Source organism: Acanthopagrus latus, chromosome 17 (genome assembly GCF_904848185.1).
Source record: "Acanthopagrus latus isolate v.2019 chromosome 17, fAcaLat1.1, whole genome shotgun sequence".
In the NCBI taxonomy this organism is placed as follows: Eukaryota; Metazoa; Chordata; class Actinopteri; order Spariformes; family Sparidae; genus Acanthopagrus; species Acanthopagrus latus.
In genome coordinates this window covers 602,794-626,254 of record NC_051055.1, presented here as the reverse complement: position 1 = coordinate 626,254, position 23,461 = coordinate 602,794, and the positions used below count along the sequence as shown (strand labels likewise).

Below are 23,461 nucleotides of genomic sequence, written 5' to 3'. Positions count from 1 at the left end.
TTTGTTGGTAATTTTCGCCTAATTAGCATACCCAAATGGAAAAGCTTATAACACAACAACTACAAGTCCCAGATGGATGTATGATACTTCACTTGAAAGCTGAGAACCTCTAGTTTCTGACAATGTGCTTACCCAGCATGTACCATACATACAACCTAAATGACATCAGTTCAAACATGGCTCTAAAACATTTTTTTTTCTTCGAAAAAAATAGGTCATTTTTGAATAACAATAACTCAGATGTGCTTTAGGTAAGGCATATGGCAATATACCACATACCTTCTACATCTTGTCAACTACACCTGGATGAAATTTTAGACTTCTAGGCCTAACCTTATGGGAGTTATGGAGTTTTTAGTTTGTGGTGTCACTGGCGTCCACAAACCTCTCCAAAACGTCTCCAAATGGCCAAATTGTGCCAAATGCTTTTTCTCACTTCTGTGACACTGGAAACATTACTGAAGCATTTTGGTGACTATAAAGCCTTCCTCCATGATTCAAAACATAATGTTTTCACACATTCATTTGATGGGTGGTCGGAGGGGTTTCCACACACTTCTAGGTGGCCATATTGAAATATTGTCATGCGACAAGACACTACAGAATAGTAACCATTATACAAAAATGACATACTGAAGTGAATTTCAAACAAGGCTTTTATTATCTTTCAATATACTAATACTGTATGTGCGCAGCGGGGGAGGTAGCACTGGTGGATGCAGAGGAGGATCGTTGGCACTTCTGATGACCGTCTTCAGCAGGAGAGGGGGTTGGGCGTCTGACTGTCTCACTTTCAGGCTCCCAATCCACGTCACTGTCTTCAGACTGTGACCTACAAAACACAATGCAATGCACAAATGTTACCAAATATAATGAAAAATGAAAAAATATATAAATGCAATTCAATAGGGTGCTATTTACATAGGAAATAAATAAACACAGATATATGATATTACATATTACACAAAAACATCAGGAAAGTAACCGTACATAAACAGAATAATTGAATTGGGGGAATATTCCCAGTGTCCGGTCAGTGAAAAAGATCTAATTCAATTTGTTTACAAGCTTGATAAAAAAAAAAAAATCTAAATAAAAAGGAATTAGAGGCTCAAAGAGAATTACATCATAGAACAGAATTACAAGGATTACCTAGCTTTGGTTGAGTAGTTGAGGCTAGCTAGCTAGGCTAATTAGCCCCTGGGGCCCTAAACATTTAGCGTCATTTATGAAATGCTAATGTATACTGGACTGTTCACTGTAAGCATAAGAACCCCTTCCCACTAACTTTCATTCAAATTTCACTCATGGCTAAATAAATAAATCAAACATCATCAATGATAACGGTACTCACCGATCTAAAATGTCGTCGAGGCCCTTAGCAAACATCTCCTCTCTCTCAGAGTCCTACTCACTGTCTACAGTTTCATCAGATGATGCCATGATCCATTCCAGGTCTTCTTCTCGGACATATTTAGTGTTTTTTGTGGATTTCGCCATTGTAAACTGTGAAAACTGCCGTCCATTAAAATTTAAATGTCCGCTGCGAGTGCGTCTGCTGCGCAAAGTTAGCCCGCTAGCTGCCAGACGCAGCGATATTCCTCAGCTCGTACAAAACGGACCTGGGCACGCCTACCATCGTTGGAAAGGTAAAATAATTGGCTAGAAGCCTGAGTGATTGACATGTTGATAGCCAAAACGCTATCCCTGTACTAAGGCGGCAAATAACAGTAGACAAAGCCGATTGGCCCTTTAAACAAGGAGCGCTCCATGTACTTCATGGGCTGTGCTGGGGTGAAAACTGAACGGAAAAAGATGGGGACACTTTTGTTTTGTAGCCAGCAAAGTGATGAAAACAAGCACACCCAACAACACAATACAGGAACTAGAGAAAATAAACATACGGCCGGCGAAGTCTGGATTTTATTTGACAAACAAAGTCGGTAGACGGTAAACAAATGGACTTTACAGGACGATATTCACAACCTGGAATAATTTTATGAAAAACCATTTTGATGCTTTTGATCAGTGGATTCTTACGGACAACTGGAATATAAATAATTGAGGATCGGACACATATTACGGCTTTATGGCCGCGTCAAAGGTAGGGAGTCGCCGTGCGTTTCTTGTATCTCACGTTTACCATGCTGGTAAATATAAATGATTTATGGTTTAGTGCTCATGATTTCTGCAAAATCAACTGGATGAATGAATTGCTGAGATTCTACCCTTTCCAACGACGTATAGTATGTCCGTAATGATGAAAGTTGAAGCGAGATACGTCACTGCGCACTGTAAAAAACAGTCAGTTATCTGCAATCGCCCGCCGGCGGGCGGGTGGGTGCGTAGAGATTAAACTATTTTGATTGGTTGAAACAGCCTTTCCGTTGTACATTACATTGCCACGTATTGCTGTGGCATATGTATTACACATATATTGCATCACTTGGTGGCAGATTTACATTTGCGTGTGTACAGAGTTATTTTTTATTACACCCCTCATGTGGATGCGTTTTTTTAATTTAACAAAACCTTGGTTGCAAAATTAACCGGGCTGGTGTGGACAAGGCCGTAGTCAACTTACAATTATGCCTCCCATTGTGGCCTTAAAGTGAAACTCTTGCTCGCCAAGTGCGACCTAACAGGTAGGAGGTCCACCATTACTCTCCTAACCGTTAGGTCACACTCAGGGATCAACACTTTTTGTCTGCCATGACAGTGCACGAGATGCAGCAGCAAATGTGAGACATTCAAAAACCTTCTTTTTAGTAAACTCTGCGTGTAAACAATGTTCTCAATGCTCCTGTTCATGTGTAGAGACCCTGGTGATACTACGAGCAAAGTTTTATGTTGTGTCGAACTTTCTTAGTGTTTTAAAAATAGCAGTTTTAATGCTAGCATAACAGTGCCCCTGCACCCCATTGAAAATTAGCTTGCCCAAAAACGAAACTATGGTAAATCTTAACAGTGCCTCTTTCATCGTAATTATGCATTTACATGAAGGTTTGACTCATATGCATTCACAAATAAAGCCTTGGTTGCTTTTTTGCAAGAATTTCACTTTAATGACTCCACAATTTGCTTGGAGCACATTCACAACAATAAAATCTTGCCAACATCTCTCTATACTACTGATGCTACAATGAGATTAACAACACAACTATACCTACCATGCTTTTCACTCTGACTGGAGACATGGTTTTTGTTTCTTTTTTAAATGTAGATAGTCCTAATTGTTTGTGTATATAATATATTATATAGTGTATGTACAATATTTGTGTTAAGTCTTTGCTATCCATGTTAATAGTATCTTCACATTACTGAACAATTATAATATATAAATTCCATATTTCACTTCCCCCACATGCACTGGCTGCCTTTCTCTGACACTCACTACCATGATCACTGAAACAAGTTACCAAGCCTTCTAGAAGACTGATCTACTCACTCCAACACACTCCCCATCGGGCCTGAGACAACTTGCACACTGATGCTGGAGGCAGCAACCAGCTCACTGGGTAGTCTGTGCAGTTGTTGTTGGTGAGGCACCACAGACACTGTGAAGACAAATCAAAAAACATCAACATGTTACACTTGGTGAAAAGACAGGGGAGGATGAATCGATAATGAAAACAATCTTTAGAACCAGTATTTCAAGTGCCAGATCATCAGGTTATGTCATAAAGAATTGTCATATTTCATTCATATGTGCATTTAAAAACCATTGCAGCAACAAATATGTCAGATTTGTGTTTCTTCATCTATCTGAAAATGCACACTTGGAAAAACAAAACATGCTAGGACTGGAATATTCTTATAGTACACTAGATGCATAAAAAGTAAATTAACAACAGAACAAGGTCACATAGCTTTGAGGGCCCACCTCTAGTGCTTTATGATCAAGGTTCTGGTGGCATACTGGCTTACCACCAGTATTACAAGTGGAGTATTGTTCAAGTTATTGCCCTTGGGCTGTCTGCTTTACTGAATTCAAGATTTCTGAAGTTTAAAGTAAGGCTTCGGTCCTATTGTGGGAGGTAAAGTGAGCCGCGGATTGTGCAGACAAACAAGGGGACAGAAAAAGAAGAAAAAAAGATATGAGACGGAAGTTTTAATTTTGCAGTCAGCGGTCTGATCTTTTCTTTCCATTTACTTCTGGAATTCTTACCTTGGCATGTGGAACACAAGTGTCACAGGTTTTGTACGTGGAACAGGCTGAAAAGAGAGATACAGAAACGAGACAGAAACGTGACTAACGTGACTTAAAAGTGCCAAATAGCCAGGACAGCAGTGCTACAATGTCTAGACCAACTGCGTTTGCAGTCAATTCTACTGTGACGTAGTTTTAAAAAATCAATTTCACAAAAGTACTTAAAGCTACCTCGCATTGTGTATGAACTGACATCAAATTACCTTAACTAGGCAAAACGCTAACACTTTCACTTGATGTAACACTTAAGTTACGCTAATGCTTTGCAAAATATATTTCAACTTACCAGTCGTTGGTGATGGAGTTGTTTGGCATCCCCCCTCGCTAACAAAGCTAACGCACAACACAACGGCACAAAACAACGCCGACGTGATCCGTGTTTGTCTCTCGGTCGTAAAATAAGTCATAGTTTAAACCACAGAACTGCTCAGTCTAAAAGTAGAGAATTGCTGCTCGTCAGGAGCGGGCTCTTGTCTTTCTTGAATTTTGCTATTCTCGGTAATTACCGTTGTTTCTTATTTGCATTCGTCCCACTGCTGACACTTCCTGGGTGGATTGGGTAAGTGCGTTTGTGATATTCTTGACAGCCCGGGCGGGCGGGAGGCGTTGTGCGTCAAATCAAAGATACAAGCACCGCCCGACCACTTTAACGTGTACTGACAGGAGTTGAAGCAACACTATTGACACTTATGCCCGACATGAATGATGGAACAACTGAAACCATGTTTCAATATTATAATTAAGTAAAGTCCAGACAGTTTGAGCACAATTTACTCTAGAAAGCATTTTTCAGTGAAATTCAGCTTAGTCTACTATAACATGGTTTCAGTTGATCTATCATTTGTTTCAGTCAGAAGTATTTTCTTGCCATGTTGAGCTTTTCAGGGCACTAGAAGCTTGTTTTTGCCAGTTATAGCAGACTAAGCTGTGTTTTACTGAAAAATGCTTTCTACAGTGAAATTGTAATCAAAATGTATGAACTTTACTCTAGAAACATGGTTTCAGTGGCTCTATCATTCATTTCGGTCAGAAATATTTTCTTGCCATATTGAGCTTTTCAGAGCGCTAGAAGCTTGTTTTTGCCAGTTATAGTAGATTAAGCTGTATTTCACTCAACATTGCTTTTTACAGTGAAATTGTACTCAAAAATGTCTGAACTTTAGGAACATGGTTTCAGTTGTTCTATCATTCGTTTCAGTCAGAAGTATTTTCTTGCCATATTGAGTTTTTCAGAGCACTAGAAGCTTGTTTTTGCTAGTTATAGTAGACTAAGCTGTATTTCACTCAACAATGCTTTCTACAGTGAAATTGTACTCAAAGTGTATGAACTTTACCCAGAGCCAGCACTGGGCATAGGCAGTATAGGCAAATGCTAGGGGCCCCATCATCCACGGGGAATGCCGAAAACGGGGGGAGAAAAAAATGAAATAATAATAAATAAAAAATACATATTTTTTACTGCTATTATTTCGAACTATTATATAAACCCCCAGCAACATAATGATTTTTATCACAATTAATGTCTTATATTCCGGTATTTTTGCTGTAATGGGCTTCTTAGTTTTTCTTCATCACACAATATTCTATGTCAAAAAGAGAAAAAAATATCTAAAATTTCTCAAAATGGTTTACAGTAAAGGTGAAAAGGTTGTTATTGTATCCTCAACTCAGGAAAACATGATTGTGTAATATAACATGAAAAACTGGGTTAAATTTCTTGACTGTCATTTTTACTCAGACTGACATGCTGTTTGCCAGGAATGACACACTGCAAATATTTCTCTAAGGCTCTCTGGAAAAAACAAAAAACAACAGTGATACATAAAAAGAAAGAGACACTAACAACTGTTTATGATTTGAAAAATGTTTTTTTTTTTTTTATCTTTAATTTCATGCAACACCAACAATTTTTCAAGTCCTGTATGTAACACACATAGCACAGAATCACAGGGTAAAACTATACAGGCATTTGATAAGTTCATTGACATTTAATTTTTATCAAAACTTTAAAAAACTAAAAACTGATTATACTTATTATTATTATTATTATTATTATTATTATTATTATTATTATTATTTCTTTTTTGTGCTGCTACCACATGCTTTGGAATATTTCCCAGTCCTGGATGCATAACTTTGATGAGCGGTGTGTTGCCGGCTTTGGCTCTGATTTGTAGAAGTGCACGTCTGCAGTTGCTGGCCACACAAATGAGTTTTTCCACATTACCTGCCTCCTGCAGCTCACTTGGACTTCAGCACCCACCATACTAAAACTATTAAAATGAAATAACAACAAAAATACATTAACTCAATGCTTAAAAAGTGACAAATACTAATAAATAAGGTATTTTCCTTAAAATGTCCAATCCGGATAACAGAGGACATGTCCTGTGTAACAGAATATCTTCGTTATCCAGGACGGACATCCTGTTATCAAGGAAGGACAAAAACACAATTTTTCTGCAAAGACTTGGTCAAACATTGTCTACTTGGCTAAAACATGCTTAGCCCTCAACACATTAATGCCATATTCGACATGAAATAGACAGTTTTGAAATATAAAAACATCATATATGTTTTATTAGCGTTATCTAGAAAGACACATGATTTTAGGGCACAATGCACCAGTGATCGAAAAGGCAAAATATCAAAATGTTTAGGGGAGAATTACTGACCTTTCCAGATGTCTTGGGGTCCTCTAGAATCTTCTTTATGGTGCAATATCCTGTTATATGACTATGCATATGCATCATGGGTAATAGGCATTTGAATGTGTGTTACCCAGGAAGGACATTAGGAAAATCCAACAGTGTGGACAAAAGTATTTCTTGCATAACATTTTGAATAAGCTAAGTATTTTTACTATATTTATGGGTATCATTGCAAACATAAACACAATTATGCTTATGCTTAAATAGATAATTAATGATTTTATTCATTTTGTTATATTTGTTATATATATATTATATTTTTGTCTTTTTAAATTTTACTTAGATTTTAAGCATGGACGTTACCCAGGATGGACATTTTAGTACTTTTGAGCTTAAAGGCTCTTTGAATGTTCATGTCTTACAATAAATACTCACATATGTGAGTACAGAGAGGAGAGTTAAGTTATAAAATGTAGTGATTTAAAATGAATATTTATTTTTTTTACATTATGAATATGCTTTGGACACCAGAATTGACATGCCATGTCTTTGACCCAGCGGAATTACAAGGTCCAAAAGACTGAAACCATCTGGAAACCAGTGAAGGTAAAGAAGGAAAGGAGAGGAAGACGTAAAGAAGATAGAGGCACAGTAACATCAATATGATGAAGTGAAAGGAAATGAATAGTTTAATAAAGAGTGTTAACTTGCTAGCTTACTTCGGATGATAGCAGCATTGTTTAATAATCAGTAAATAGCTGAGTCGACGTGTGTTAATGTTACTCCACCTTAAATTCATCAGGGACATTTTGAAAGTTAACGTTAGGCCTGTTCGGGTGTTATTTTACAGGTGTCTTTCCTGCTTGTATGTCAGTTAAAATGCTGTTAGTTTCATCCTGTTTGTAATGTATGAGGGGCCGTCAGGGACATTATTCAGAATTACCTCTCACAAACACATGTGAAATACTCTTACATACACTACTGAAACACTCTCACATAAACAACTGAAAAATTATTCACTCACACACACTACTAAAACGCTCTCACACATACATGTGAAATACCCTTATATACACTACTGAAACGTTATCATACATACAAGTGAGTGAAACGCTGTCATACACACTACTGAAATTTTCTCATACACACTACTAAAACACTCTCACACACACACACGCTACTGAAATGTTCTCATACACACTACTGAAATGCTCTCAGACACACTACTAAAACGCTCTCACACACACTAGTGAAATGTTCTCATACACACTACTAAAACGCTCTCACACACACTGCTAAAACGCTCTCATACACACGACTGAAACGTTTTCATACACGCTACTAAAATGCTCTCACACATACTACTGAAACCCTCTTATACACACTACTAGAACGCTCTCACACACACTACTAAAACGCTCTCACACACACTACTAAACCGCTCTCACACACACTAGTGAAACGTTCTCATACACACTACTAAAACGCTCTCACGCACACTGCTGAAATGTTCTCATACACACTACTAAAACGCTCTCAAACATTGTGGTTGAAGCAAGGGTTGCAGTACTTACTCAGCAAAAGCACATGCCTTTCCATGTGTGAAGTCTTCCTGTTTCCATCAGGTGACAGGAAGACCTTGTTGACTCAGGCGACGTCTGAGCCGGTATGACTCTATCATTTCTGTGTTCACTCATCCCTGAGGTAGGCCAGTATATCATGAGGGGTCTTGCCCCTTAGTGGATGATGTTTTCGTCACAACGGATATTCAAAACCCGGTCTCCCGCATTCAAGTCAGTGAGCATAACCACTGTACTATCCAGCTGACGTGTGTATGTGTATACACACACACACACGTGTCAGCTGGATAGTACAGTGGCTGTATAATAGATAGATATAGATATATACAGAGACAGAGATTGGTAGATAGAATGAATGAATGAATGAATCTCATCATATTTTCATTAGTCTTATGTATAGCACACGTCAATTATCTGTTTTATTTTATTAAAATGTAACATGCAGTGGTCACATTTACTTCTCCTCTCTCTTCAGATGCACAGACCCTGCTGACTGGTCATCTCTTCTAACTGACAAAAGTAAGATGAGAGTTAGTTCACAGAGGACCATTTCAAATAAAAAAAGCAGTCACACATTTCCCAACAACAAAGATGGGAGAGTGTCAACATGACTTTTGTGACACAGTCTTAATCAATGGGGAAAAAATCAAAAGAAGCTGGCTGATGTACTCAAACAGAAATATAGCTTGCACTGCTTCTGCTGCTAAATTGTTGTCTCCAAAAGAATACAAACTTAATAAGGAAGGACTAAAGGACTAGAAAAATGCAAGCCACTTGCTGAAGGTTCATGAGGATAGCCAGGGGCACAATACCCACATGGCAACATGGAAGGAGTTGGAGGTTGGTCTGCAAAGCGGCTGACAACAGATAAGCGAGAGATGGCACTTGTGGAGGCTGAGACTGAGATAATATGTTTGCAGAATGCCTTATTTATATTGTATTTTCATCAATTGTTTCTTTCTTCAGTTTTTATTTAGTGTGACATTTTTGACCAAAAAGAAACAAAATCTTGAATACATACATGCAGTTTCTGTGTGAGTGTATGAAAATTGATTGTGAAAGTGACTGCGATGCAAGGGGGCGCCGGCTAAGATCTTGCCTAGGGCACCAAATTACTCAGAGCCTGCACTGATTGTTACACACATTCAAGGAGCAGAAAGCATGTTCTGTTTCCTAAAACTTAATTTTAAATTAATCAAGGAGTAAGGTCTAGACCTGCTCAATTTCAAAAGTGTCATGAGACTAATTCTGCTGTGATTGGCGCTATAGAAATACAGATAGATTGATTTATCACTTGATTGTTGATCAGTACTAACTAGTAGCTAAGGCTTACTGAGACTTTAGTGAACTTTCCCCCAGAAAAGAGCATCCCTCCCCACAAGTGAGAGGGTCAAACATAGTACTGTTTACTGATGGTGATTATGTAATTATGTAATTTTGAGTGAAAAACGTAACTTTGTCACTTTCTAGGGTGCAGGACAGGTCAGGATCTCAATCACAACACATTATAACAGCATCCATATGATTATAAACAGTCATTGCGTACATGTTTACATTAACATGAGGACAACCGGGGAAACACGTTTGAAAAAACACACAGACATCATCATGATGTGTACCACCTCATCAACAGCACTGGCTTGTGAATTACAAACTGGTGTAGCTTCACGCTGGGGCTGCTTGGTTCAAAAAACGGTGTTTGTTCAAACACTTTGTGTCAAACACTTGGTTCTTTACAGTTAGCTCCCCCTGCTGTCTATAAGGGGCCTCTGCGCCTCCAGGCCTTGGGTAATGTCTCCTAAAGATCACACAACTTGAAAATCAAAATGTCAGCTGCAGAAGGCAAAACCATTATTCTAAATGGACAAGATCACATTAAAATATCACATTCAAAATTTCAAATGTCACTGTCAAAAATACAAAAATTTAAGCAAATTAATATATTTATTTCCATTTCCATTTAAATTTAGATTTTTCCACTTAAGCTTTTCTTTTTCCAGTTTTGAGTTTTCATATTTGATGATTCTATTTGTACTTATTTGGGCTTTTAAATGTTAGCATAAAGTTTATGATTATTTTGCTTACTTTACTTACTTATTACTTTAATTTGCTTTTTCAGTTGACTTTTTATTTTCGAGATTAATTGAGGCCTGATTATTCCCAGGAGAGTAGGCCATTAATACAGTTTAAATAAACCTCTTGTAATTTTCTAAATGGACAATTAATTTGAATTATGACCAAGGTTATTTTCCATAGCAGATTAATATAAGCATATATAGTTCCAGAACTGAGAAAAGTGTGACATTAATTAGTGCATCTTACTACTTATAATTAGTAGAAACATAGGTTATGGTTATGGTTAGATATCCCTGCGATGAGCTGGCGACTTGTCCATGGTGTACTCTGCCCTCGACCAGAGACAGCTGGGATTGGCTGAAGCAAAAAACCCCACAAACCCATAAATAAAAGGGATAAAACAGTTACAGACAGTGGATGGATTGGTTATAAATAACTGCTGTAAGTTATTTATTACTGAAGGTTGTTTAACTTGTGTTGGCCATAAATGCTGGCAGTGACCTGTGATTTGCAGTGATAACATATCTTGAATAGACTGAATAATTGGCAGAGTATTGTTAATGCAACTACTTATCTAGAGCCCCTGTGTGTAGAAGTACCATGTGATTTCCGCAAATGACAAATAGTTTGTTTGAAATAATATCAATTTCCCTTTCCAAGTTGTCCTCCTTTTTTCAGACCTCCCAGAGACATTTTCTTGTCTAACATGTAGGGGCTTTGCTTCGAGAAAATGTGCGGTATTAATAATTGTATTGAGTCATTTTATTTAATACAGTCATGATATTTTACCCATCTTCTATTCAGTCTCTCCAAAATCTATCAATATTAGAGTGAGGAAAGACACAAATTACAGTAATTTATCATACACTATGATGATCATGTTAACAGTGAAGGTCAAACCACATTACCAGCATATATTGGTGTTTTTCTTTTTTTGTGTCAACCACCAACCTCAAAAACCACATTCTTCTATTTCTACAAATGTAAATCAAGTAATCCATATGGAGTCCAAGCATGTCACATGTCAATATGCAGTCCCATCCACACTACAATTCTGTTGTTGTTGTTGTTGTCTTATTAGGGCCTTACAATCCTTTGTCTTTTAACATTATTATATGTTACTAAGACTATTCAAGTATCAAGTATTAATAAAAGCATTATGAGCATGTTATTGTTAGATTAGATGCCATTTAAAAGCACACTGCAAAGTCATTTATTAAGTCTTACTGTTAGAGTTGGGTACAGTTCACATTTGAACACATACTAATACTGGTAATAGTGCCTGGAATTCCCAACCAGTACCAGTGGTTCATTTTCTCTCTCTAATAACAAAAATGTCATTTCAGTTGTAAAAATGTAAGTCAGCAGTTCATCCTTGAGTCCAGCTCATTTGACATTTCTTCCAAATTTGAAGATATTCCCTCAAGGCATCTCTGAGATATCAGGTTCACAAAAATGGGACACCATGAGGTCAAAGTGACTTTGACCTTTGACTGCCAAGATCTAACCACTTCATCCTTAAGTATGAGGGGGCACTTGTTTCAAATGTGAAGAAATTCCCTCAATGCGTTCTTGAGATATCGCGTTCACGATAATGGGATGGACAGACAAATGAACGAGCAAATAGATGGACAACCCTAAAACATGATGCAGCATTGCTTGTATACTGTAACCTCCAAGATCTCGCTTAGTTTTTAGTCAGGACCGAATAACTTATTTATGTGACTTCCTGTTAGTATTTTGATTACTGTAACCATTCAGCAGCAACTACTTAAATTAATGAATGTTGCCAAGTTTCCTTAAGGTATCTTAGATGTTTAGGACAAATTTCAACTCAATCCAGTAAAATTTAGCTCAGAGGGCCAAGCTTAAATAACTTAAAACATATTTGGGGTACAGCTATAGGATTTGGGAATGTCTCATGGAATGGAAGTTTCATCACAACTTTATTCCAGAAAATCCATGACTTGAACTGGAAAAAGTTCTTAATTTTGGATGAGATGGCATGGATTGACCCTTTAGCAGTTCAGTGAATAATCAGAAGGCCGCTGGTTTTATTTGCTCCCCCAGCTGCATATCCATGTATCCTTGAGGAAGATATTAAGTGTTATAGTGTTGTTGAGCAGTTAGTAGCAGTTAGTAGACTGAGAGGTCTATTCAAATAATTCATATACACTTAACAGTGAATTATGTTTTTTGCACTATCAAACCTAAAACAAGAACAATGCCGTGTTTATTTATTAAATGTATAATGAGCACTGCATGTGGCCAATGCTGATCAAATGTGAATAAAAAATAAAGTTTTGTGCTTCACAACTAAAATGTCGTATTTCTATGTAATTTTTACACACATTTAGTGCTCGTGCCAGATGGGGAGCTGTGAAAAGCAGAATAAGTGCATAGTTATGGACTAATAGATGAATAAGAAAGTCATTTTTTACTTTAAACAATAAAACAAGAAACAAGCTTAGAGATGGTTTAACAGTGACAGAATAGGTAGGCAGGTTAGTAGTTCTTAATGCATGTGTTTGTTATGCAATTATAACGGCAGTCCATAAAATGATAAGTCTCTATGTCTTTAAGTGCTTATAAAAATAAATGTGTTCATGATTCAGTTATTGCTACTTGTATAGCCTTATTAACATACTTGTTGATGTGCATCTTAAAAAGGACCTTTAATGGCTTTTAACTTATTAAATCTAAGGACCTTAGTATAAAGCATTACCAAACTGGTTAATGGTACAGTATAGGGATAGATTGTCGAGGGGAAAGGGGAAATTAATGCAGGAAATACACAAGAAGTTTTGTTATTGTATACTTCTCATGTAACCTGTTTGAAAACAATTTTGGTCATTGAACAGACCAATAGTTTAGTTCTTGCTCTTGGACAGAACTGGATTTTTTTCCCCATCATTGACATGAAATTGACTTAGAAAAGAATCTTTTAATTCAAAGCATGTGGAGGAGGAACAATTACAGCAAGTAAAAGAAGAGTCATTCAATTCATACTCTCTATTTTTTTTAGGACAGACATGAAAAATGTGAATGTCTCCTTGAATTTTGAAAAGGATTTAGACGAGACATTTTTTGGACTTGGGTAATAAATTGAGACAACTTTGAACAAAGTATTCCTGTTTTAATTAAATGGCAGTAAATAGGTTGATTCTAAGGACTGTATTGTATCCTGATTGACAAAAGGCTAAGAGCTCAGCAAGTTGCTCTGCCCTTCCCATGTGAACCTAATAATACAAGAATATCAAGCCGTATTTCAGGTACAGCAGGGAGGCATCTGAAGTAAGTAACTTTTCACTACACAGTCCACCACACGTGTCTGACATTATGCTGTGTCCTGCAACTGTCTCTTTTAGTTACATATAATTAAAATGATCACACAATCATGGACAAATGTAGATAACAGTATCATAGTCACCACACCACAATCCAACCAGACATTAGCCATCATTATGCATTATGATCAACAGTATTGAATGGTGTTTCACTTATTTTACTAATTGTCCTAAACATTGTTTCTTAGTATAATAAATAGTGAATTTGCAAAGGTTAACATTAGTGTTTTGGAGGGATTCTTGGGCTGGTCCTGGTCTTAATGGATGAGGTAGTCTTTGTCTGGGTGAGGCCCTTTGCAGAGCCCTTGGAAGTCCTACAATATTTACTGACAGGTGCACTGTCCTCAGGTGAGTCCTCTGTGGTGCCTTTGGAAGAGTTTTTTGCCGCACTGTTGGAACTGTGGATAGAGCAACTATGGGCTGGTGAACTACACTTGTCTATGTCTTTGACAGTAGCCTTGTGAGTGTCTTTAGCTGTGTCCTTGACAGAATGACTGGTTAATGACTCAGTGTGTATGTGGTTAGATGTCGTTGAGTTGATAGCATCTTTAGTTACGGTAGTCCTGGCAGTAGCAGCTCTGGCTAAAGTCCTTGAATCTGTAGTCCTGGTAATTAGCATAGGGATTGTGGATGAGACAGACTGGTTCCTGCGAAGCCTTTTTTCTCTCACATGTCTACATATGAGCTCACTGACAGGGCTGAGGTCATAGTTTGTGATGACACTGGTAAAGTTAACCCTTTCTTGAGAGGACTCCAGACCAGTGGTACTCGGCAATCTTAACTTCCCAACATTTACCTCATCCCGTAGGCCTCCACTAATACAACCCTCTAGGGTCATCTCTCCAACATGGCCATATGTGTCTTTTCCAAGTTCTTGGTCATGGTTGCCAGTGATTTCATCCATATGTCTCAAATACTCTGTACTAACATCTCCATCACAGTCAGCCTCCCTCTGTAGGATCTCACCAATATGGCAGCCACTCTCCAATGGGACATCATGATCGCTGCATTGCAATGTTCTGCACTTTTTTGATGAGTTACTGTCCAAAGATGCCAAATTCAGAGGGGTAGGGCTGGTGTCTGGTGGAAGGCCCCTCCTCCTCCTGGACAATCTCAGGACCCTAGGGTTCTCACTTAGCTGTCTGATGACCAAACTATTAGTCACTGATGTTTTTGCTGTAGTCCTGTATGAATGTCTTCCTGAGTTCTTGATATTACTTGAGGTCTTGGGGTTTCTATAGTAGTTAGAGACTGTTCGGTGGGCAAGAGGATGGTGCTGATTGTGAGGCAGATCTTGGTTGCTATGCAGGGATCTGCTGTGAGGATGGCCTCTTGGTTTACAGGTTCTGCTATGTCTTGTGGAGGGCCTGGGGGATCGTCTTCTACCACCAACCACTGTGCTTGGCTTTAAATGAGGGAGTGACTTGACATAGGAGGTTCTTTGTTCAGAGAATCCAGTAACCATGGTAACCTGCAATACAAAGAGATCATAACAGCTTGTGTTAAGAAACAGCAATGTACATGCAAAAAGCATGAATTCTTCTTAGAACCCTTCCTATACAATTAAAAGCAGTAAAATCATTAGGGGAAACAACACACAAGGCCCTATTTTAATTATAAAAGCACAATGCCAGGTGCAAAGCACTCTGTCTTGGGCACGCTGACTCTGTGGGCCTCTCCGAAGGTTCCTTTTAGTGTGTGCAAAAAGGGCTGGTTGAAGTAGAATACAGAGAGTGGAGTGGTAAATAAGAACACTCCCAGACAGTCACTTCAATGGTTTAATTGCTCTGAAACAGAAAAATAACTTCTCCTAAAAATCAAGTAGTTGTCCAGATGGAGCAAAGTCCCCCCCGGAACCTCTCTCTCTCCTGGCTCATATATTGAAGGATCTGGCTCTTCATACCCTCGGGCCCCTATGGATCAATGCTCAATTATGTTTTAAGATCTCCTTGTATTTGTGCTAAAATTTTTCTTCTTTAGACTGACAGTTTTGAAAAGTATCAAGCGCTCTTAAATTCCCCTTGAGACCATGGCTTTGGCATGCCTATTGTAGACCCTTGAATCTATTGAACATATGGCAGTAAATAAATAAAAATAAAAGCTAAAAATAAATAAAAAATTGTTCTTAATGAATGTTACAGCGGACATTCCCAACAACAAATTAAATGTTTTCTATTATCTCATCCTCCCATCGCCTCCTTCATATCTCCCCTCCCCAGTTCCAGAAATAACTTCCAAATGTTATAAAATTCAGAGGCCCTCTCTCTAACAATATAGGTCAGTTTCTCGAGAGCAGATGTTAGGTTATTTAACCAGTGGTCAAAAAGGGGCAACCAACATTCTTCCAAGATAAGGCAATACGGTGTTTGGCCTGCAGTAAACAAAGTTCAACCATTTTTCAGTCATCTGGATGAATGCCTAACATGCATAATTTAGGGCGAACAGGGGAAGTTGTGATCTGAGAGATACACTTTAACACTGAACTCCAAAATTTTTTAATCTCTTCACACTTCCATAAACAGTGATACAATGTAACCTAGTGATTGTTACGCTTATAACATAGGATCGAATGTATTTAGTTGTACAGGGGAGATATATGTTCACATTATCCAGTTAAATTGTATCATTCTCAATTGAGTGTTGATGGTTTGAGTGAGTGTCTTTAAACATATTGTACTCAATTCAATGCGTGAAATATCTTCTTGTAAGTCTTATATCCACTCCTGCCTCTTACTATCCGAGTTTTCCTTATGGTTTTCAACCAACATGTTATAAAACTGGGATACCAGTCTTTTACCAAAGCAGTTTTTTGTAACATGTTTCTAAGATAGAGAGTGAAGGTTGTTGCACTGAATTGTTTAAGTGCGCCAGAATAGAGCTTCTAAGTAGAAACCTGTAGATAAGAAGTGTTTCTGCGGTATATCAAACTTTGCCTTTAACTCAGTGAATGACATTAGATTGGGATTCTCATATACATCCAGTAGTTTTACTATGCCCTTGTTCAACCATGCTTTAAAACCCATGTCATTCTTTGCTGGGGCCACAGTGATCATTAACCCAGATTGGGGAGATACAGGATGTTACAATAATTCTGCAATAATTTAGAACTGGATTAAGGAGATCGGAATCAGCTCAGAGTGCAAACAAGTTTTTAATCTTGTACAAGACGAGCATTCACAGAGCAACACGCAGATCTGTTACAAAGTGAGGACTCCCTGTCTCAGGAGAAAAGCTTGGTATTTGTCTCTGTGAGAGTGTTATCACTCTGCCCTCCTGGACTTAAAGGAAGCATTCACAAAGAAGGAAGTGATAACCTTAAGTAAACATTCAAAACCTTGAGTTATTATTCAATGCCTTACATGTCTTAAAACAACACAAAGGGTCACACGTCACAAAGTCCTGCATGTGACTATTCACACCTCTCTTCATGAAGTACAAAATTTCCATCACATATCCCTCCTGTTTATGCTGATTCCAAGCATAATTATAACATAAATTTTGTAGAGTGTGAGAGCGAAAATTCTATCGGGCAGTTCAAAACATTCTAATTATCCATTATCCTTCTAGATAGGGAAACTCTCTCACGGTCCCGCTGCCCCGGCAACCACACGCAGGTACTCCATTTGACAAGGCACAGAAGTTACATATAAATAAGCATAAGCATTTTGATTACATTATTACCCCAAAACAAAACATAAGTTTCCTCACCAAGCTAGTCAACCCATCGGGCTTGGCTACGGACCTATCCCTACCTAACTAAACTTTCCCTTGCATGTAAAAAGAACAAAAGAAATGGGGTCACTTTTAATATGTTCAAATGCTGTGAGTATTTTTCTCCTAAGTGGCTCTAGTCAGCAAATTCAGAAAACTACAACTTCAGTGAGATCATCATGATCAGTAGAATAAACACATAAATAGCAATTATCCTTTCAACTGCAATGTCTTCATCTTCATCAAAAAGGTTGCCATATAAATCATATTGCAATTTGTCAAATCAGATGTAACATTTTCTTGTGCTGCATTCTCATAGTCCCCTCGGTGGTCATCGGTAGTGGGGACTCTTTCATACAGCATGGTTGATTTTAGTCACAGCGGTGTCAATGAGTCTCTGTGACAGTCCTCTCAAACAGGGGATACAACAACATCCACTGGTAATTATAGCAATCATTACAGCTATAGATAACATCATAGCTTTTATAGAACCTGCTCATTTTCCAAAAATGTTCTGGAGCTATCCTGTCTGAGGATCAGTGAAACCGGAATTTTCTACTAACTAAGTCTGCAGATAGGGAGGTTAATCCATCCAATGCCTGAGTGATGCTACCATCACGTGCTGTGTTATTAGGAGTAAATGTACAACACATATCTCCAACATTCTACATACTGCTCCTTTTTCAGCCAACAGCATGTCTAACACCATCCTATTTTGCCATGCCATTCAACTAATCTTATCTAACTGTTAATGTATGCCCCCAGTTGCTTCCTTAGTGAAATTAAGAAATCTCTGTTGATTATAATACACATAATTTATCTAATCTCCATTTTTATTAACGGTTACCCACCAAGCCAGAAGTGATTCAAACTCTGCAGCGACCTGATTTCTGGCTTTTAACTCATCTGGAACACCTAGAGGAACACCAATTGCATCTATATAAACTTTGTTATCAAACGATCCTGCTGGTGCATTTCTCTTTGTAATATGTGAATTATGTATTATCACTTTCTCTAATGTTGTCATGTCATATGGTAAAATGTATGTCTGCATTAGTAATTGTACCATGGCACAAGTTCCCTTCCAATCAGTTGGTAATTTTGAGTGTCTTACCTCCGCAGAACCACCATACATCAGCTCTGGCCATGGTTTGATCATTCATTACATCAGTGATGGTTTTGCAGGTTGTCAACATCCCTATTGACACAGTACCTTTACTTTGTGTCAAGCAGGTATAATTTCCAGTGCACGGGGTGAACCAAGGTGGTTTAATCTGCGGTGACCAGAGATCAGAGATCCAAATACAAGAGAGTTAACCCATAACCCTTTCAGAGATACTATGAGGAACTATATACACAGCCTAGCTCAGCGGATGAAGAGGAAATGAAAGTGTCTCTGGATTCATTGGATCTGCCATCGATCGGGAATATCCAAAATGATAGGCTAACAGCTGATATTACAATGGAAGAGGTAAATGATGCAATAATTGCATTAAAAAATAATAAATCTCCAGGCAGCGATGGCTACCCCATAGAGTGGTACAAAGTGTTCAAGGATGAGCTCACACCATTGCTCTTGGGTTCTTTTAATTGGACACTCCAAAACAATAAAATACCTCCATCCTGGACTGAAGCAATCATTACGGTCATCCATAAACAAGGAAGAGACAAGGAGCACTGTAGGAATTACAGACCAATTTCTTTGCTAAATGTGGATTATAAAATATACACTACAATTATCTGACTGAACACTTTTATAACAGAAATTATCGAGGAAGATCAAACAGGATTTATAAGCGGAAGGCAAGCGCAGGACAATATCAGAAGAGCTCTGCATATTGTGGATGAAGCACAACAGAAAAAACAAAGCATTATATTATTAAGTATCGATGCAGAGAAAGCGTTCGACTGTGTGAATTGGAGATTGAAGTGCTACAACGATTTGGATTTAACAGTAAATCAGTACAATGCATAAAGATGCTATATCAACAGCCCACCGCCAAAATTAAAATAAATGGAAATTTGACTGACAAAATTAATTTGCAGAGGTCTACCAGGCAGGGCTGTTGCCTATCACCCACTTTGTTCGCTCTTTTTGTTGAACCGTTGGCACAAGCAGTCCGCCAGAACGAAGAACTGGAGGGAGTAATGGTGAATGGAACAGAACACAAAATAGGACTTTTTGCAGATGATGTTATAGCCTTTTTAGAAAAACCGAACAAGTCACTCCCTGTACTGATGAAACTTTTAGAAAGGTACGGATATAAAGTAATATCAGGATATAAAGTAAATATTTTGAAAACACAGATACTATCACTTAACTACATTCCATCAAAAGAGATCCAGGAGTCATATCATCTTAGTTGGAATCTAAGAAAAATAAAATATTTCGGAGTCTCCATCACTAAAGGATTACCTAAACTATACAAAGAAAACTACGATAAAATAAGCCAAGAGATACAAAAAAACATTGGAAGATGGGCCACTCTGCCGCTAGATTTTAACTCGAGAATCGAAACAATCAAAATGAATTTACTACCGAGACTCCTCTATTTATTTCACTCTTTACCAGTGGAGGTCCCTCAAACCCAGTTTGGGACCTGGAACAGAATGATATCACAGTTTATCTGGGCAGGTAAAAAAACCTAGAATTAGATTAGAAACTCTCCAGTTGCCTAAAGATAGGGGGGAATGGGTCTACCAAGTCTGAAAGAATACTACTTTGCAGCCCAGCTGAGATATTTACTCTGTTGGTGTAAACCAGGCTACACTGCAAAGTGGAAAGAAATTGAGAAAGAGTTTGGAGGATACCCAATCCAGAGTTTGATTGGAGATAAAGAAGCATACAATAAAATTAAAAATAAAATTGATTCAATTACATTGTTCACTCTGGAAATATGGTATAGAATTATTAAAACATATGGGATGAATAGGGACATACATTTATTAAAGTGGGTTTCATCTGACAGCAATTTCAAGCCTGCCAGATAGGGATTCAAACAATGGGAAATTAAGGGAATTATAGCTTGGTGCACGTTAGAGAAAGATGGGGGGCTGGAGAGTTTTCAGAACATGAGAGCCAAATATGATCTGAGTAAGCATGAATTCTTTAGGTACATACAACTAAGAGATTACTACAGGAAAGAAATCAGGATGGACCCCTCCACGGAAGTGAATGGTGTCATACAAACAATAATTAGTATTTATAAGGACACCAAAATTAAAATGATATCAGCACTGTACCAAAAATTGACATTAAACAAGAATACAACTAACTATATAAAAGAAAAGTGGGAGTCAGAGTTAAATATAGAAATTTCTGACAAAGTTTGGTTAAATATGTGGAAAATGCATCAAACAACCACCAATTCGCGGACGTGGAGGGAGTTCTCTTGGTAAAATTTGGTCAGATTCTTCATCACGCCCAAGGTCAAGAGTAATTATTTGAGTGTGAATCTACCATGCTGGAGAGAATGTGGAGCATTAAGTTCAGACCATTCACATGTATTTTGGAATTGTGATAAGGTACAACTGTTTTGGAAGATGGTTCATAAAATCTTGCAAGAGGTGTTGAGATATAAGATTCCTTTGTGTTGTAAGGTACTCTACCTGTGTAATTTCACAGAAGAAAATGTCCATGCAGGGGATAGCTATCTGGTAAAAAATACTGTTAATAGCTGGTAAAAAAAGCTATCACAAGAAAATGGGGTAGAGCGGACCTTCCAACCCAGGAAAACTGGATGGAGATAATAGAAGAAATCTATGTGATGGAAAAATTAACACATCGCCTAAGATTACAAGAAACACAACTGGAGGACAAATGGCTGAAATGAACATTTTTCAGGACCAGGATCAGCGACAAAGACTATTGAACGAACATTAGCTACAGAGGAGGAAATTGAGAGAACCATTGAATGAACAGGAAGAAATGCAACTCCCAACGGGACTGTCTTTTGTATTTTTTTTTTGTTTTTTTTTGTTTTGTTTTTTTTTGTTTTGTTCTTTGTTTTGTAGGATGAGAGGTATATGTACACAAAATTTGAAAAATCAATAAAAATTAAAGTGGAAAAAAAAAAGTTTCAATGTGGTGCAGTTTGTTTCACTATCTGATTTGTATAAATCTAGCATGCACCAAAATCCGTTTGGATCATTAGCAGGATTAAGGCACTGTGCCTAACCCCAGCCTGGCTGCTGCGCAGGCTAGACAGTTGGAAGAGGAAAACTTGCTGTTTCAGTCTGTGTGAACAATCCATGCTGTTTCAGTCTGTGTATCCCATTTCTGGGGAATATGTTTCCTTTATGTTTTTTTACATCTCTCTATAAAAGCAAGGAATCTCTGTCTGTCTGTCTGTTTGTTCCTCAAATATCTCTGCAGATCAAGATCAGACTGACCTGAGAGTTTCAACATGGCTGATGCTTGGTTCAAGGGTGTGCCAAGTCGGATTTTCATAAATGCTTTACAAATTTCGTCAGCATTGTCCACTGGAGCCACCACAGTCACGTGCGCACCGGCACAAATCACTGCAGAGCTCAAACCCATGACATACCTTAAGAAACAAGCAGATTTAGACCTGCAGTGGCGCGTGCTGGACTGGGATTTTGCAGGTGGTTCGGTCCCGTTCTGTGCATCTAAACTGACTGTTGTGGATTAATGAGACTAAACGAGTCCGGACTGAGTCTGTTCTGGTCTGAGGAGATCCGGAGATGCGCGGACAACAAAGTGGAATCGGAATCTGTGGATGTTCGTGTGTACCTAGCTGCTAGCCGCTAGGCCACCCACACGGCCCACCTCCTGAGTTGACAGACGCACTGGCAGGTTCAAAACCGGACTTAGGATAAACAATGTCCTCCATGCTTTTTCGCGAACATTGCCGTCACGTTTGTTTGTGTCTGGTGCAGGAAGAAACGGTAAAAACGGGTTTTTGCCATGAAAGTGTCCGCAAGCAGGAAGTTTGGTTGTTGAGGAACGGGAAGTTGTGGGAAGGACGGAGGTGGATGAATGACAGGCACGTCGGTGTAGAGACAGCCAGCGACATTGAGAGTTGAGAGATTTGTGACATTTAGCATGTTTGGAGTATATAGTTAGTGTGTTATGTAGTGTGTTTAGTGTGTAGTAGGAGTTGTTTTTTTATTTAATAAAACAATGAGGAGACTGCTGAATGTGGAGCAGGCAGTGCAGCTCCTCATTCAGCTGGAAGGAGCTCAGGCAGACCTGAGCCTTGCCTGCATTTAAATGTAAATAGCAGAGGTGGGACAAAGTTACATCCGTGCAAGTCATAAGCAAGTCTCAAGTCTTAACCTTCAAGTCTCAAGCAAGTCCCAACTTACTGTGATCAAAATCAAGCAAGTCAAGTCAAGCCATTGCTATTATTCAAGCAAGTCAAGTCGAGTCATGGCTAAGGTCAAACAAGTCACAAGAAGTTTGTATGAATGTATTCTTCATATCTGTAGACACAGTAAACAGGGTGGTTAGTCAGTAATATAATGTAATTGCATAGTTGATCAGTTTTAGAATTGTTTTTCAGACCCATGAATACAAGTATAAGATTGGATTGATATCAACCCTGGAACTGCACCATACTGCACACCCTGACAGCTTACTTTCAGGTATTGTTCCCCCTCCCCCTCTATAAAGGAGGCTGTAAATCACAGGACATGTCTGTTCTGTCCTGAAATGTGTGTTTCTCTTCTACAAAACACATTCTACATCTCGGAGGTGATGTCTTTACGCATAGGGCCCCCTTCTCCTTTCAAATGGGGTAGAGCAAATTCAGATTGCTATTGCAGGGAAACTCCCTGTTTCCATAGACAAGATGATCAGTATAGAGGGGATTGACCTACCAGAGGGCAACATAGGTGATATCGAAGACAGCTACAAGTACCTTG

The 23,461-nt window shown here is 38.3% G+C and overlaps 2 protein-coding genes across 3 annotated transcripts in view; both read right to left on the bottom strand.

Moving 5' to 3' along the window:
• LOC119005346 (pituitary tumor-transforming gene 1 protein-interacting protein) overlaps positions 1-4,776 on the bottom strand; it is a 35,274-nt gene extending 30,498 nt beyond the window's left edge. Inside the window, exons 1-3 of one of the 2 annotated variants that reach the window (XM_037072894.1) lie at positions 4,497-4,776; positions 4,169-4,215; positions 3,449-3,557 (exon numbers count right to left, since the gene is read on the bottom strand). In XM_037072894.1, the coding sequence (XP_036928789.1) occupies positions 3,449-3,557; positions 4,169-4,215; positions 4,497-4,617 (277 nt within the window). In that variant the 5' untranslated portion in view covers positions 4,618-4,776. The remainder of the gene's footprint in view (positions 1-3,448; positions 3,558-4,168; positions 4,216-4,496) is intronic. The other variant, XM_037072893.1, reaches the window with a different exon arrangement.
• A 4,154-nt stretch (positions 4,777-8,930) lies between these two features.
• The window catches only part of LOC119006000, a 44,855-nt gene continuing 30,324 nt past the window's right edge, over positions 8,931-23,461 (bottom strand). The window contains exon 5 of the mRNA XM_037074265.1: positions 8,931-15,335. Within this exon, the coding sequence (XP_036930160.1) occupies positions 14,085-15,335 (1,251 nt within the window). The 3' untranslated portion in view covers positions 8,931-14,084. The remainder of the gene's footprint in view (positions 15,336-23,461) is intronic.